Source organism: Rhinatrema bivittatum, chromosome 5 (assembly GCF_901001135.1).
Source record: "Rhinatrema bivittatum chromosome 5, aRhiBiv1.1, whole genome shotgun sequence".
NCBI classification, from domain to species: Eukaryota; Metazoa; Chordata; class Amphibia; order Gymnophiona; family Rhinatrematidae; genus Rhinatrema; species Rhinatrema bivittatum.
This window is the reverse complement of record NC_042619.1, coordinates 262,554,398-262,568,981: the sequence shown is the minus strand read 5'-3', so window position 1 is coordinate 262,568,981 and position 14,584 is coordinate 262,554,398. Positions and strand designations below refer to the sequence as shown.

Sequence of the window (14,584 nt, the reverse complement as noted above, 5' to 3'; positions counted from 1 at the left end):
CAGGCAGCCCCAACCATAGGCAAGCATGCCAGGTTACACGGTCCAATTGTGTCTGGATCAAGCTTAAAATGGTTTCGGGTATTATATCCACATTCATGTAACCCTTATATCCTTACCTGAGCGATTTGCTGTTTCAGTTGTTCTTCCGTTAGGCCCAAAGATCTCATCCCTCTGGTTCTGCTAGCAGCCTGAAGCTCTGACACGCTCAAACCATCAACACCCTCCTTGGAAATCATCTACCAAAACAAAGTTAAAGGTAACAGATACAGCTGCATCCGACACTTACCTGCTCCTGACAGTGTTCTGATATAGAATTAAGCTGCAAACAGGACAGTGGGACAACTAGAAATCACACACACTATTTTCTTACAATATAGTTTCCCCACTTTTGACAGCACACAAGTTAGCAGAAGATTAGTGCACATTAATCAATATTAACTCAACCCAAGGGAAGCCTTGCCTCACAAAGCTGCTATATTTTTTTGAAGGGTTTAATAAACATGTGGATAAAGGTGAACCGGTAGATGTAGCGTATTAGGATTTTCAGAAAGTGTTTGACAAAGTCCCACACGAGAGGTTTCTAAGAAAACTAAAAAGTCATGAGATAGGTGGTGATGTCCTTTCGTGGATTACAAACTGGCTAAAAGACAGGAAACAGTAGAATTAAATGGTCAGTTTTCACAGTGGAAAACGAAAAACAGTGGAGTGCCTCAGGGATCTGTACTTGGACCGGTGCTTTTTAATATATTTATTAATGATCTGGAAAGAGGAATGGGAGGTGTGATCACATTTGCAGATGATACAAAATTATTCAGAGTAGTTAAATCACAAGTGGATTGTGATAAATTGCAAGAGGACCTTGTGAGGCTGGAAGATCAGGCAACCATATAGCAGATGAAATTTAATGTGCACAAGTGCAAGGTGATGCATATAGGGAAAAATAACCCTTGCTACACGATGTTAGGTTCCATATTAGAAGTTATTACCCAGAAAAAAAAAGATCTGGGCATCATAGTTGATATTACATTGAAATTGTTGGCTTAAGTGTGCTGTGGCAGTCAAAAAAGCAAACAGAATGTTAGGAATTATTAGGAAGAGAATGACAAATAAAATGAGAATGTCATAACGCCTCAGTATCACTCAATGGTTAGACTGCCCCTTGAATACTATATGCAATTCTGGTAGCCACATCTTAAAAAAAGATATAGTTGCACTGGAGAAAGTACAGAGAAGGGCAACCCAAATGATAAAAGGCATTGAATGGATCCCCTATGAGGAAAGGCTAAAGAAGTTAAGGCTGTTCAGCTCAGAGAAGAGATAGCTGAGGGAGGATATGATAGAGGTGTAAAAAAAATAATGAAAGGACTTGCACAGGTAAACATGAAACAGTTATTTACCCTTTTGGAAAATACAAGAACTAGGGGGGCACTTTGAAGTTAGCAAGTAGCACATTTAAAACAAATCTGAGAACATTCTCACTCAATGCACAATTAAGCTCTGGAATTCGTTGCCAGAGGATTTGGTTAAGGCAGCTAGTGTAGCTGGGTTTAAAAAAGGGTTTGATAAGTTCCTGGAGGAGAAGTCCATAAACTGCTATTAATCAACAGAATAGCCACTGATTGTTACCGGCATTAGAATCAAGGGATTTATTTAATATTTGGGTACTTGCCAGGTACTTGTGACTTGGATTGGCCACTGTTGGAGACAGATTACTGGGCTTGATGGACCCTTGATGGCATATCTCATGTTTTTATGCTCTTAACATGCTTTCTGGTTCACATTGCATCACAAAAACATAGTCTCCCATGAAAAAAAAAAAAGAAAAACAAGTTCCCTATCCACCATCCAAAGAGACTTCTGTGGCAACTTAAACCGGTATGATGTTTGCATACTAATACCGGTATATAAATGTTTTAAATAAATAAATAAATAAATAAACTTCATGTATACACAGTCCCTGAGGTGGATCTAACATCACAAATCATTCCGATGCTAAAGAAATACATCTTACTGCACTTGGCTTTCTTTCTTTTATGTGCCATAATTTTAGACAGCAGAAGCGCAGAGTCAGATGTTTGTGCTTTACCAATAACTGGGCTAACACAAAACATGATGTTTAGAGTTGGTGAAGCGCAGGCTTCTGCAGGATTATAATTAGGGCTTCAGATTTTAGTTGTTTATAAATTCTTTATTTAGGTGGCTACTTTCCAGTTAATTTAGAGGCTCTTTGTGGGTACCAAAAAAAAAAATAAATCTGTGTTTATCAGCATTTTCACAGTGCAGGTACTACTGTTGGATGCCTTTTCTGGTTGAATTTCAAACATACATTTATGCAGCTGAGGACTCGTTAGCATGGAAAGGGAACAAAACCAAAGCAGAGGATTCAGGGTTGCAAAGGAGAGGTCTGACCCAGAAAGGCATGTTATGTTCTTAGGGGGAAATGGTGGGTTTTTAAATGTGTATCGAACAAACACCTATTTTATCTTTTTCACATTGGAGATGTTTTATTAGGGTTTAATCGGTTAAAACCTAAAATCAGACACCTTAATTATAAATGGGGCTTCTGATTTTCAATTACAATTGAAAAATACCAATAAAAACACCCCCAATGGAGAAACCAGGGATTTCAGTTCTAACTGAAAAAGCTTGAAAAGAGGCTTAACTGGTGGGGCCCTGAAGACATCATCAGGCCACTGCAAGCAGAAAGGACATGGAAGCAGCGGCCGACTGATGTTAATGGAGCAGGACCAGCAAAGAACTGAAGCTCTGCTGACCAAGAGGAGGCGCCCCAGGAGGAGAATGAAATGAGTGAAGAGGGACCTGCTCAGCCTCTCAGACACACACACACACACACACACACACCTCAGCCGCATATACCCTTAAACCCCAGCTAACACCCCCATCCCTTAGCCGAGCACACCCACATATACCTACCCTCACCCAACCCCCCCTTTCCCTTCTGATGTTCTCCAGCCTCACCCATCTTTTGTTTTTAATTATGGTATGCTTTTCTATGTTTTGTTTTTATATAAAATTGAATCAATCTAAAAATGTCCCTACAGGTATTGTTCACTATGAGCAAACACCAACAGACACCAACTTTCAGCACCCTCCAAATACACCTAATTACTTGAAAGAAAATGTGCTTACCTGTAAACAGGGTTCTCTGTAGACAGCAGAATGAATTAGCCATAACATGTGGGTAACGTCATCCAAAGGCACTGACAGGGAGCATGAGCAAGAGTTCCTGTGCATGCATGCTGCCTTGTGAGCCCCTCAGTCTCTTCCAGAGCTTAAGCTTTATCGAGGTAGTCAACGGGAATTAAGTGCGGCTAGTTCATGCTACGGTCTACGGAAAACCCTGTGCACAGGTAAGCAAACAATTTCTCCTTTGAAAAACAGGCATGAATTAGCCGTAACATGTGGGGAATCCAAAGCAGAGGGCTGCAGTGGAAGGTTACCACTGGATGAGCAGGTTGTGCACAACTGCTTGTCCAAGGTTACTGGCTCCTTGGGACATACTGTCCGGATAGTAGTGGGATGTGAAGTGGCCCTCAAAACGAGCCACTAAAGTTGCCACGGCTCTTACTTGATGAGCCTTGACAGAGTCTGGAATCTGCAATCCATACAGTGCTTAACAGTAGGCAATACAGTCTGCTAGCCAATTAGACAGTTTGTTGGCAACGGCCCTTCCCAATGTATTGGAATTGAAGGACACAGTTGAGAAGCTTGACTGTGAGGCTGAGCCCTCTTGAGATAATATGCCAGGGCTCTCTTACAGTCTAAACAAGGAGTGAAGAGCCCATTCTACTTTGTGCATATGTAGTCTTGAAAGACATGTTGGTAGCACAATAGCTTGATTTAATGTGGCATGCGATACCACTTTTAGAACCACCCTATTATGAAAAAACTGAATATATTATAAATATGAAACCAGAGCCTGTAGTCTGTCAACTCTTCACGCTGAAGTGAAGGCCACAGGAAATACCACTTTCCAGGTGAAAAGCTTCAAATCCACTGGCTACAGAGGTTCAAAAGCTGGTTTCATGAATTGAGTTAAGACAATATTGAGGTCTCAAGGCATTGGCGAGATTTATTAACCAGAAGCTTGGAACGCCACAGTCCTTTCATGAATTTTGATACCAAAGGGTGCAGAGAGATCAGAGTCCCTTTCACTTGCTGGTGATATGCAGCAATGGTGCTGAAATGAACTTTAAAGTGATGCCTAGGTTTGAGGACAAGAAGAATAGATATGGAAACAAATCAACTGAGCCATAGAAGAAGGGATCCAACTGGTTGGTTCTACACCATTTGAAACTAAGATTTTCTGGTTGAAGGATTCCTGGTGGAAATCAACACATCCTCCATCTCCTTGCAAAGGAGTAAGAAGGAGACTACTGCATATTCAATATCCAAGCTATAAGGGCCAGTGATAGCAAATTCAGATGACAGAGCTTGCTGTCCTCCTGTCTGATGAGAGTTGGAGAGGCTCCCAATGGAACAAAAGCCTGAATTGACAGATGGACAAGATATGGATACCACACTTGCCGAGACCAGGCTGGTGCTATGAAGATTGTCCATGTCCTTTCCTGAAGGGCCTTCTGGACCATGTTGGCAATGAGAGAAAACGGCAGGTACGCAATCAAGTAGACAGATGCTCCAGTCTAGCATAAAAGTGTCAGGAGCTGAACTGTAGGCCTTTCTGTTGTCTTCTGAGAACAGGTCGATCACTGGCTTCACCCAATGACTGAACAATTTGTTCACGATCCTCTGATCCAAGGAACACTCTGCCGAGGCGGTCCGCCAATGTATTGTAGATTCCCGGAAGGTATGTTGCCTTGTGCTGCCCTACTCATGACCAGATCCGGAGGTCTCCTGGCAGAGGGTCTACAAGCCTGTACCCCCTTTGCTTGTTCATGTAGAACATGGCCACTTTGTTGCCTGTCTAGATCAAGATTTTTTTTTTGACAAAAAGGTGAGAGAGAAAGCACTTAGAGCATAGCAGATGGCTTACAGTTCTAGGTGATTGATCTGCAGATGTCTCTCCCCTGGTGACCTCTAACCTTGGTTCCATGCCACACTAATGTAATCCCCCCATCCCTGGGTGGAGGTGTCAGACAGAGTCACCGGACGCAGTGGGATACAAAGCAAGAGACCCATCTCTAGCACTTTTGGATTTATCTACTACCAAAAGGATGCCCTCATCCCTGGAGGGGGGGGGGGGGGGGTGTCCACCAAGATCTGGTGGGATAGCAGCTGGCATAGATAATCCCATTGGTTTTGTAGGCCCCACCGAAGGCCTTGCATGTATAGATGTGGCTGGGAATGACCAGGGTCAACCTTGCTGCCATTTGGTCCTGTTGAAGGAGAGAGCTCTATTAGAGCTGAGAGCTGGTGCTATTTCACAATTTTTTCATGATTGAGGTTATCTGCAAATCAAGGGGGGTTGCGATGGGGGCCAAAAGTAGCCCCAGATACAGCTAACCTTTTTGTGGCCCATTTTGAGGAAAAAGTGCTGTATCCTTCATCGTGGTTTAACAACATACATCTTTTTTTATTTGGTTAGGATCATGTGAAGAGTTACAGAATTTTGTATCATGGATTAATAAAGCGCCCATTTAAAATTTATTTTGCAATATCATCCATACTCTTTAGCATTTCTTGATATAACCATTGTAGAGACGGAGAAGGGCTGTTAAGATTATACTGAAAAGATACAGACCGGAATCAGATTTTACAGTACTCTAGTTGCCATCCAAGGAAGTTAAGATAGAAATTGGCTAATAGGTAAGCTATCTTTGATGAGGATATGTTCTACGTTGTCCGAGTTTAAGATACAATCAGAAATGTCGTCTCATTTTTTGGAGAGAGGATATCCGCAGACTGTTGTTAAAAAAAAAAAAAAAGCCTACAAGAGAGCATTATTCGCTAATAGAGCTCTCCTTTTGGGATATAAAGCTGAACATGGAAATGAGGGGTTAACTTGTGTTTTACACTACATTAATCAGGTTAAAGAGATAATTGGGATTTTACAAAGACATTGGGGTTATGCTGTCTCTACATGAAAGATTGAGTATGCCTCCATGTTTTGCCAGAAATCTCTGTGATAAAATCATGAGAGCATGCTTAAGATCTAAACCTCAAGAAAGCTCTGAGCCGATCAAAGAGAATTCCCCCTGTGGCGCATGTGAGATGTGCGAGTTAGCATTGGTCGGGTCGGAATGACAGCACCCGGGGTTCAAAACAAAAGATTTTTTTGAATAGATTCACGAACTGTAATTGTAAATGTGCGATTTACGTTCTTCAATGCCCATGTAATTTAATTTATGTGGGCCGAACAAAGAGAAAAATCCGGATGCGTTTGTTAGAACATGAGAGTTGTATTAAGACATCCAAGTTGACAGCTCCAGTTGTATCTCATTGTGTGGAAAAGAATCATCAATTTAACGAATTCAAATGGACTATTCTGGAGTCAATATATGTTTCAGATGAGAAGAGGAGATGTTCAATCAGTGCTTAATCGCCATGAGCAATTTTGGATATTTGAATTGAAATCGGCGCAATCTGAGGGATTGAATGAAATGATTAATTGGTATTCCCTAATTTGAAAGTGATGTCAATTCCTCCCATGGGTATAAAGAGTGGTGGTGGATGCCATGTTTTGTTAAAGGTCTTCTGAAGAGTTCGTGTAAATGCAGCTTGTCTTTTTGGGAAGCGGATCGATGAATTAAAAGGATGAGAGAATTTATGATGTCATAGAGAAGCCCCCTGATGCAGATGTAACATCGAAACGTGGATCCATGTCGGGGCAGCAATTAATTGAAACATCGAAGCTAAGTTTGGGTTTTTGCTCTCTTTGATGAAATAAGAATAAGACGCTAACAATACGGTTCCTGCTGGGGGACCTTCACTATGAGTGTAGGATCCGGAGATCCGGTTGAAGGTTTTTAATATAAGATGAAGCTGAGATTAAAATGAAGTGAGACATTGATAAAAATTGAAAAAAAATAATAAAGTAAAGCTGGACTTGCAGAGAAAACAGTTTGCGCTAATTACAAACTGTACTCATGAAGGTCCCACAAATAAAATATAAATAAAAAAGACAAAAAGGGTAAAGAGAAATCATGTGTTTAATGAAATGAAACAAACATACAACTGGGGGACAATTTGTTATTTTTTATGTGAAAGAGAGACTATACCAGGCCTATGAGCAATGTAGCTCTCTTGATGAGGAAAAATGCTTTGTTTTGAAGCAAGTATATCCAGGATCCTATGAACTGAATTCTTTCAGACAACCAGATTTGACTTGACAAGGTTGACCAAGAAACCCAAGGACCGAAGGAAATGAATGGATTGCTCGAGGTACTCCAGAACTCCTTACAGGGATGGATCCATCACCAAACAATCATTCAAGAATGGGAATACACAAACTCTCTGCCAACAAAGGCATGCAGCCATCACAGCAAGGCATTTTGTGAACACTCAGAGCCACTGAAAGGCCAAAGGGGAGCACTTTCCACTGGTAATGCATGTCCTATGCCACAAACTGGAGGAACTTCCAGTGGGCAGAGTTGATGTGGATGCATGCATATGCATCCTTTAGAACTAGTACACACATTTAATCCCTCATTTGAATAAAGGAGAGAATCACCTGACAGAAGAACCTCTCCCAAACCAACAATTTGTCCAGTATTCTTGGGGGATCAGGAAGTCCCGAGAATAGAACTTTTGGCCATGATCCTGAGGAGGGACAGGGTCTATTGCCCACTGCTGAAGGAGCCACTCCACTTCCAGCCATAGGTATAATTTGTCTGCTTATCTGAGGAGGTTGGAGGCAAGGGCTAGGGAGATCATACTGTTGGGAGGGGGAAGGAGGGGCCAACTCAGCATTAGTGTCGGGCATTTGGAGGACATTGTTCCCTTATATTCCCCCCCAAGTTTATGCTTCTATAAAACTGGGCAGATTGTGAAGAGCGGAGCTGAGGTCAGGGCAGAGGTGGGCAAAAGAAGCATAAACAATAGCAATATGCCACAATTTTTAGGATACACCAGTCCCTTGTGATCCAATGCTATTCTTAGAGAAAGAACTCTACCCTTCTCCTCCACTGGAGGCGGAGAGGCAGGGCTCAAATATGTCAAAAACTAGTCCCAGGCTTAGGCCAAGACTGTTGCTGGGCCTTTGGCTGACATCTCTCTCTCTCTGCAGCCCCCTCGCAGGCAACTACAGAAGATTGGGCTGGGCCCACTAGCTCTGAAAAGAGTGGAAGGGATGTTTTTGGAAGTTGGAGGTTTGTAGGCAGTGGACTAGAGTGGGCTGGTCCTTACTGCTGTTGATAATGACTGAAGAGTGGATTGATGCTCCTTGATCAGAACCACCGTCTCCTTCACCCGGTCTCTAAATAAGCTGTTCCCCGTACATTGGTACATCCACAAGGCAGTCATGCACATCCTCCCAAAGGTCACTTACTCTCAACCATGCAAGCCTTTTGAGTTCCAATGGCTGCAGCCAAGGTCCTGCACAAGGTATCCGTTTTCACACATTGAGCAAAATTACATATTTTTCACAGTCTGCCACTGCACGATAGAAGCCCACTTATTCCAAGTTGGATAAATTCAACAAAGGCTTATTTAATTTAAGTACGCATTTGTGCAAATATTGCACCATGTACAGCCAATGAGCTGCAATCTAGGTAATGAACATGGATCCCAGGAAGATCTTCTTCCCAAAGGTAATCAACACCTTTGGATCTTTCTATGAGACATCTGGGAGTGATCTTGAGTGTGTTTAGCCTGCTTCAATGCAGACTACCACCATGGAGTGGTGGTGCAGTCAGACTACCCCAAATCCTGGGGAGGCCTGGATCCTGTACTTCAGATCTAACTTGCAGGCTACGGGGAGGCACAAAGCAGGCATTTGCCATATTCTCATTTGCAGGTCTTATTTATTTATTTAAGGTTTTTATATACCGGCAATCATGAGGACATATCTTGCTGGTTTACATGAAACGGGGTGCATTAAATACATCAAACTAAAACTGTGGTGATCGAAGGAAACAGTTACAATTAACAAGGGTCACAGAACTTGGAGAAGAAGGAAGAGATAGGAAAGAATAACTGGTTAGACAAAATACAAATTAAATTAATTAAATACTATGTACAAATAGTATTGTTAATGGTTGAATGTTTTGGGGAGTCCTTGGATTGAGTCCTTGGATTGTGTCATTAGATTGTGTCTGGGAAAGCTTGCTTGAATAACCAAGTCTTAAGTCCTTTCCTAAAAGTTAGGAGGCATGGTTCTAGTGAGGTCTTGGAGAAGCTTGTGCACCAAAAAGGCTACAGAGTCTGCTGGAGGCTGAAGAAACTGAAGGAGCCCAAAGACATCTATTCTTTTTCCTTCTAGGCATTGATAGACAACCTCTTTGCCAGCTTATCCAGAAATCATGAATAGCAAAGGTCCATTGAAGGAGAAGTATGCTGAGGCAATTCCAGAAAGGGATCCAAAGGAATCCCTGTACAGGTATTCATCCTCTTCCCTGACCACAAGGAGACACTGAGCCAAAACTCCAATGAACAGGATCTCCACTAGTCCAAGGAGGAAAGTCTGGGAGAAAATTCTGAGGTAGGCAAACCCCCTTCATCCTCTAAATCATGGATAGACTCCCCTGAAGAATCCACTACCTTATGGTGAGGGCTGGTTCCCAATGTCAGAAGCCCTTGACAGGACATATGCTCCACTATGTGGAAACATCTCCATTTTGGACAGAAGAGATTCCAACCTCCCTCTTTCTGCAGAGCTTAAGAAGGCAAAGAAAGACTATCAGCTTCAACAGTTGCATTTCCACTGGCTGAAGCTCCTTCTACAATGGAGTTGGAAGACATACTCTTCCAAGACCCAGATGGATTCATCCTCACCACAGGCACCTGGCACTGTTACAGCTGCTTCTTTTATTGATTTTTCAAAAAATCACAAAACAATAATGTTTGGAGAGTTGACGTAAACCACAATATCGGGGTATACATGTTAACTAATATAATAAACCCTTATTACAAGAAGAAATAGATTTAAACCCCCCTATCTTGTTCACATCTCTATACTAGGAAATATGAGAGAGAAGATGTAATTAGGAGCAGAAATACATAGGAATAAATGTATTAACATACAACATTCAAAATGCTTAGGAGTTAACCAGTGCTCTTATTTCTTTACCAATTTCCCTCAAGCTAATTAGAAAGGAAAATTAGTTTCTTACCTGATAATTTTCGTTCCTGTAGTACCAAGGATCAGTCCAGGACACCTGGGTTGTGACTCCGCACCAGTAGATGGAGACAGACTAAAACTTGTGGGCGGAGCCATATATGCCCCTGTGCCAGTCACAGCCCCTCAGTCTTACGGAATGTCAAAGTAGAACACAACCAGAGAAGTAAACAAAACTAGATACCGCTAACTAACGGGGAAAGAACACCCCTTCTGGAAACGGACTCTCCAACCGAGAGAGCGAACAAGCGGAACAGAGCAAATCAAAACACAGAGCGGACTCTCCATTACTTCAGCGCAGCACCGCGGGCGGGATCCTGGACTGATCCTTGGTACTACAGGAACGAAAATTATCAGGTAAGAAACTAATTTTCCTTTCCCTGTACGTACCAGGATCAGTCCAGGACACCTGGGATGTACCAGAGCAACCTACTGAGGGTGGGAAGCAGAGAGTCCCGCTCGGAGTACCCTCTCTCCAAAACCCCCGGAATCGGTAGCCCGGACATCCAGCCGGTAATGCCGGACAAAAGTATGCAACGACTTCCAGGTGGCCGCCCTACAAATCTCTTGAGGCGACACCTGAGAAGCTTCCGCCCAAGACGCTGCTTGGGATCGAGTCGAGTGAGCCCGCAGCCCCACGGGAAGGGGTTTTCCCCGCACCAAGTACGCCGAACCAATGGCCTCCTTGAGCCAACGGGCGATAGTTGTGCGGGACGCTGCAGCTCCTTTCTTTGGTCCAGAGAACAGAACAAACAGATGATCTGTGACCCGAAACGGATTAGTGACCTCCAGATATTTGAGAAGGGATCTCCGCACGTCAAGCTTCCGTAACTCCCTCTCTTCGGTAGCAGAGGAGTCTCCGCATGCAAAAGCGGGCAACTCCACCGATTGATTCACGTGAAACGACGAGACCACTTTCGGAAGAGAGGAAGGAACCGTCCGTAAGGAAACCCCCGAATCGGAGATACGCAAGAAAGGTTCCCTACAGGACAGGGCCTGCAACTCGGAAACACGCCGTGCCGAGGCAATCGCCACCAAGAATGCCGTTTTTAAAGTGAGATCCTTAAGAGTTGCGCGTTTCAAGGGCTCAAACGGCGCCGTGCATAGAGCGGAGAGAACCCAATTGAGGTTCCAAGCCGGACAAGGAAGACGTAACGGGGGGCGAAGGTGCTTAGCCCCCCGAAGAAAACGAGCAATATCCGGGTGAAGCGCCAGAGACTTACCTCGCAAACACCCCAGCGCCGCCACTTGGACCCGTAGGGAACTGCACGCCAGACCTTTGGCCAGACCCGCCTGGAGGAACGCTAGCACATCAGAGACGGAAGCCGAGATGGGGTCCATCCCTCGCTGCACGCACCAGTCCTCAAAGACTACCCCGACACGGACGTAAGCCAAAGACGTCGATTGCTTCCTGGAACGCAGTAGCGTGGCCACCACCGCATCTGAATAACCTTTTCTCTTCAGTCGATTCCTCTCAAAAGCCAAGCCGCGAGACAGAAGTGATCCGCATCCTCCAAACAGACGGGGCCCTGATGGAGTAGGGCCGCCATTCCTTGGAACCGAAGGGGGGCCGCTACTGCCAGTTGTACGAGGTCTGCGAACCACGGCCGGCGAGGCCACTCCGGTGCCACCAAGATCACGTCGTTCGGATGCAACTCTATGCGCCGTAGAATCTTGCCGATCATCGGCCACGGGGGAAACACGTAGAGCAGCACATCCGTCGGCCAGGGAAGCACCAACGCATCGACGCCTTCTGCCCCCCGCTCTCGACGTCGACTGTAAAATCGGGGGGCCTTCGCGTTGTGCCATGTGGCCATCAGATCCATGTGGGGCACCCCCCACGTTTCGCAAATGAGAAGAAACGCTTCGTCCCCCAGCTCCCACTCTCCAGGATCCAGACGATGACGGCTGAGATAGTCCGCCTGCACGTTGTCGACTCCCGCAATGTGAGACGCTGCGAGGTTGCTGAGATGTAGCTCCGACCAGGCCATCAAGCGCTGAGCTTCTTCTGCCACCTGGGGGCTCCGGGTCCCCCCCTGCCGGTTGATGTATGCCACGGTGGTCGCATTGTCCGACAACACTCGGACTGCCTTTCCCCGCAGCAATGGTAGAAAAGCCTGCAGGGCCAGACGGACCGCTCTGGTCTCTAGGCGATTGATAGACCACTGGGCTTGCGACACTGACCATAGGCCTTGAACTGAGCTCCCTAGGCAGACCGCTCCCCAACCGGAGAGACTGGCATCCGTGGTCACCACTGTCCAACTGGGCACCAGGAGAGAGATTCCGGCGGAAAGATGACTGGGGTCCAGCCACCAACGCAGGCTGGACCTCGCGGGTCCCGCTAGAGGAAGCGGTAAGTGGAAATCCTCCGAGACCGGCTTCCAGCGGGAAAGCAAGGATGACTGTAAGGGTCGCAGATGAGCGAACGCCCATGGCACCAGCGCCAGCGTGGAAGCCATAGACCCGAGGACCGTAAGGTAGTCGCAAACCCGCGGCTGGCGGAGAGACAGCAAGCGTTGTACCTGAGTTTGCAATTTGACCATCCGTTCGAGCGACAGAAACACCTTGCCCTGCTTCGTGTCGAAAAGAGCTCCCAGATATTCCAAGGTCTGCGTGGGTGTCAGATGACTCTTGCTGAAGTTGACCACCCATCATCCCAGGGACTGCAACAGATGGAGGACCCTGGCCACCGCCATCCGACACTGATCTTCGGACTTCGCCCGAATCAACCAATCGTCCAGATACGGATGGACCTGGAGACCTTCTCGGCGCAGTTGCGCCGCCACCACGACCATCACCTTCGTGAAAGTACGAGGGGCCGTTGCGAGCCCAAAAGGGAGCGCCCGAAACTGGTAATGCCGACCCAGAATGCAGAATCTGAGGAAGCGTTGGAACGACGGCTGGATGCCTATGTGAAGATACGCCTCCGTGAGGTCCAGGGAGGCCAGGAACTCGCCTGGCCGGACCGCGGCGATGACTGACCGGATCGTCTCCATTTTGAAGCGAGGAACGCGAAGGCATCGGTTCACCCCTTTGAGATCCAGAATTGGTCGGGACGTGCCGTCCTTCTTTGGTACGATGAAGTAAATGGAGTAACGGCCTTTGCCTTGTTGGCTGACCGGAACGGGGGAGATAGCTCCCAAGTCCTCTAAGCGGCGGATGGTGTCTAGCACCGCCGTCTTCTTCTCGGGAGCCTTGCAGGGTGACACAAGGAACTTGTCCACTGGAATGCGAGCAAAATCTAACGCGTAGCCATGTCTTATCACGGTGAGGACCCACTGGTCCGACGTTATTCCGGCCCATCTCTCGTAAAACAACAGCAACCGCGCCCCGACGTTGGGAACGGCGTGCTGAGGCTGCGGCGGGAGAAGGGCCGACCCCCTTTCATTGTGAAGATTTGGGCGCCGTGATGGCCAGGGCACCCCCTGGTCTACCAAAGCGCCTCCCACGAAAGGACTGCTGCTGCTGCCACTGTGGGGTACGGGAGGAGGAAGACCTGTACGAGTGCCCCGACGACCTTTGAGGTCGCGCCTTCCTGGGCCCACGAAAGCGGGACCTGGCTGTAAAGGAAGTCTGTGACCTGGCTCTATCTTCGGGCAACCTGAAAGCCCTATTTTCCCCCAGGGAAGCCATCAAGTCATCTAATTCCTTGCCAAACAGCAATTTACCCTTGAATGGCAGCGCCCCGAGGTGAGCCTTAGAAGAGCCATCCGCCGCCCAGTTGCGTAGCCACAGGAGGCGGCGCGCCGAGACAGCCGCCACCATGGATCTAGACGAAGTGCGCAGCAGATCGTGGAGTGCATCTGCGCCATATGCTAGTACCGCTTCCAACTTATCCGCTTGCGCTGCCTCGTCAGCCGAAAGATCCGCATTGGCTTGAAGGACCTGAGCCCAGCGTAAGCCAGCTCTCAAAGCGAAATTCGTACACATGGCGGCCCGAATTCCTAGCGCTGAAACCTCAAAAATCTTCTTGAGCTGTACTTCCAGCTTCCTGTCCTGAAGGTCCCGAAGGGCTGTCGCACCCGTAACCGGGATAGTAGATCTCTTCGTTATAATGGCTGGAATTAGAGGTGGCAATTCATCCCTACGGAAGAGCCTGACCACTTTGGGATCGTCCCCCTCCACTGCCTGTGAGCCTTTTGCTACGCCGGCCGTAGCGGAGCCATCCGCTCCCACATTGTCGGGTCCCTTCTGGGTTTCCTCAGAGGAATCAGCGTCCGCCTCGGGGGAGGAATCGATGTCCGCCTCCTGTGGGACGCCACGTGGAGGCCGCTTCCCCCGCAAGGCGCCCTGGGGCCCCTCCGCGACCCCCGAGGGCTTCCTGGACCT

General features: G+C 46.7%; 1 protein-coding gene across 2 annotated transcripts in view; it reads right to left on the bottom strand.

Moving 5' to 3' along the window:
• Positions 1 to 14,584, bottom strand: part of LETM2 (leucine zipper and EF-hand containing transmembrane protein 2) — a 73,478-nt gene that overhangs the window by 25,574 nt on the left and 33,320 nt on the right. For both annotated transcript variants that reach the window (XM_029603937.1, XM_029603938.1), the window contains exon 7: positions 117 to 236. In XM_029603937.1, coding sequence (XP_029459797.1) covers positions 117 to 236 — 120 coding nt within the window. The remainder of the gene's footprint in view (positions 1 to 116; positions 237 to 14,584) is intronic.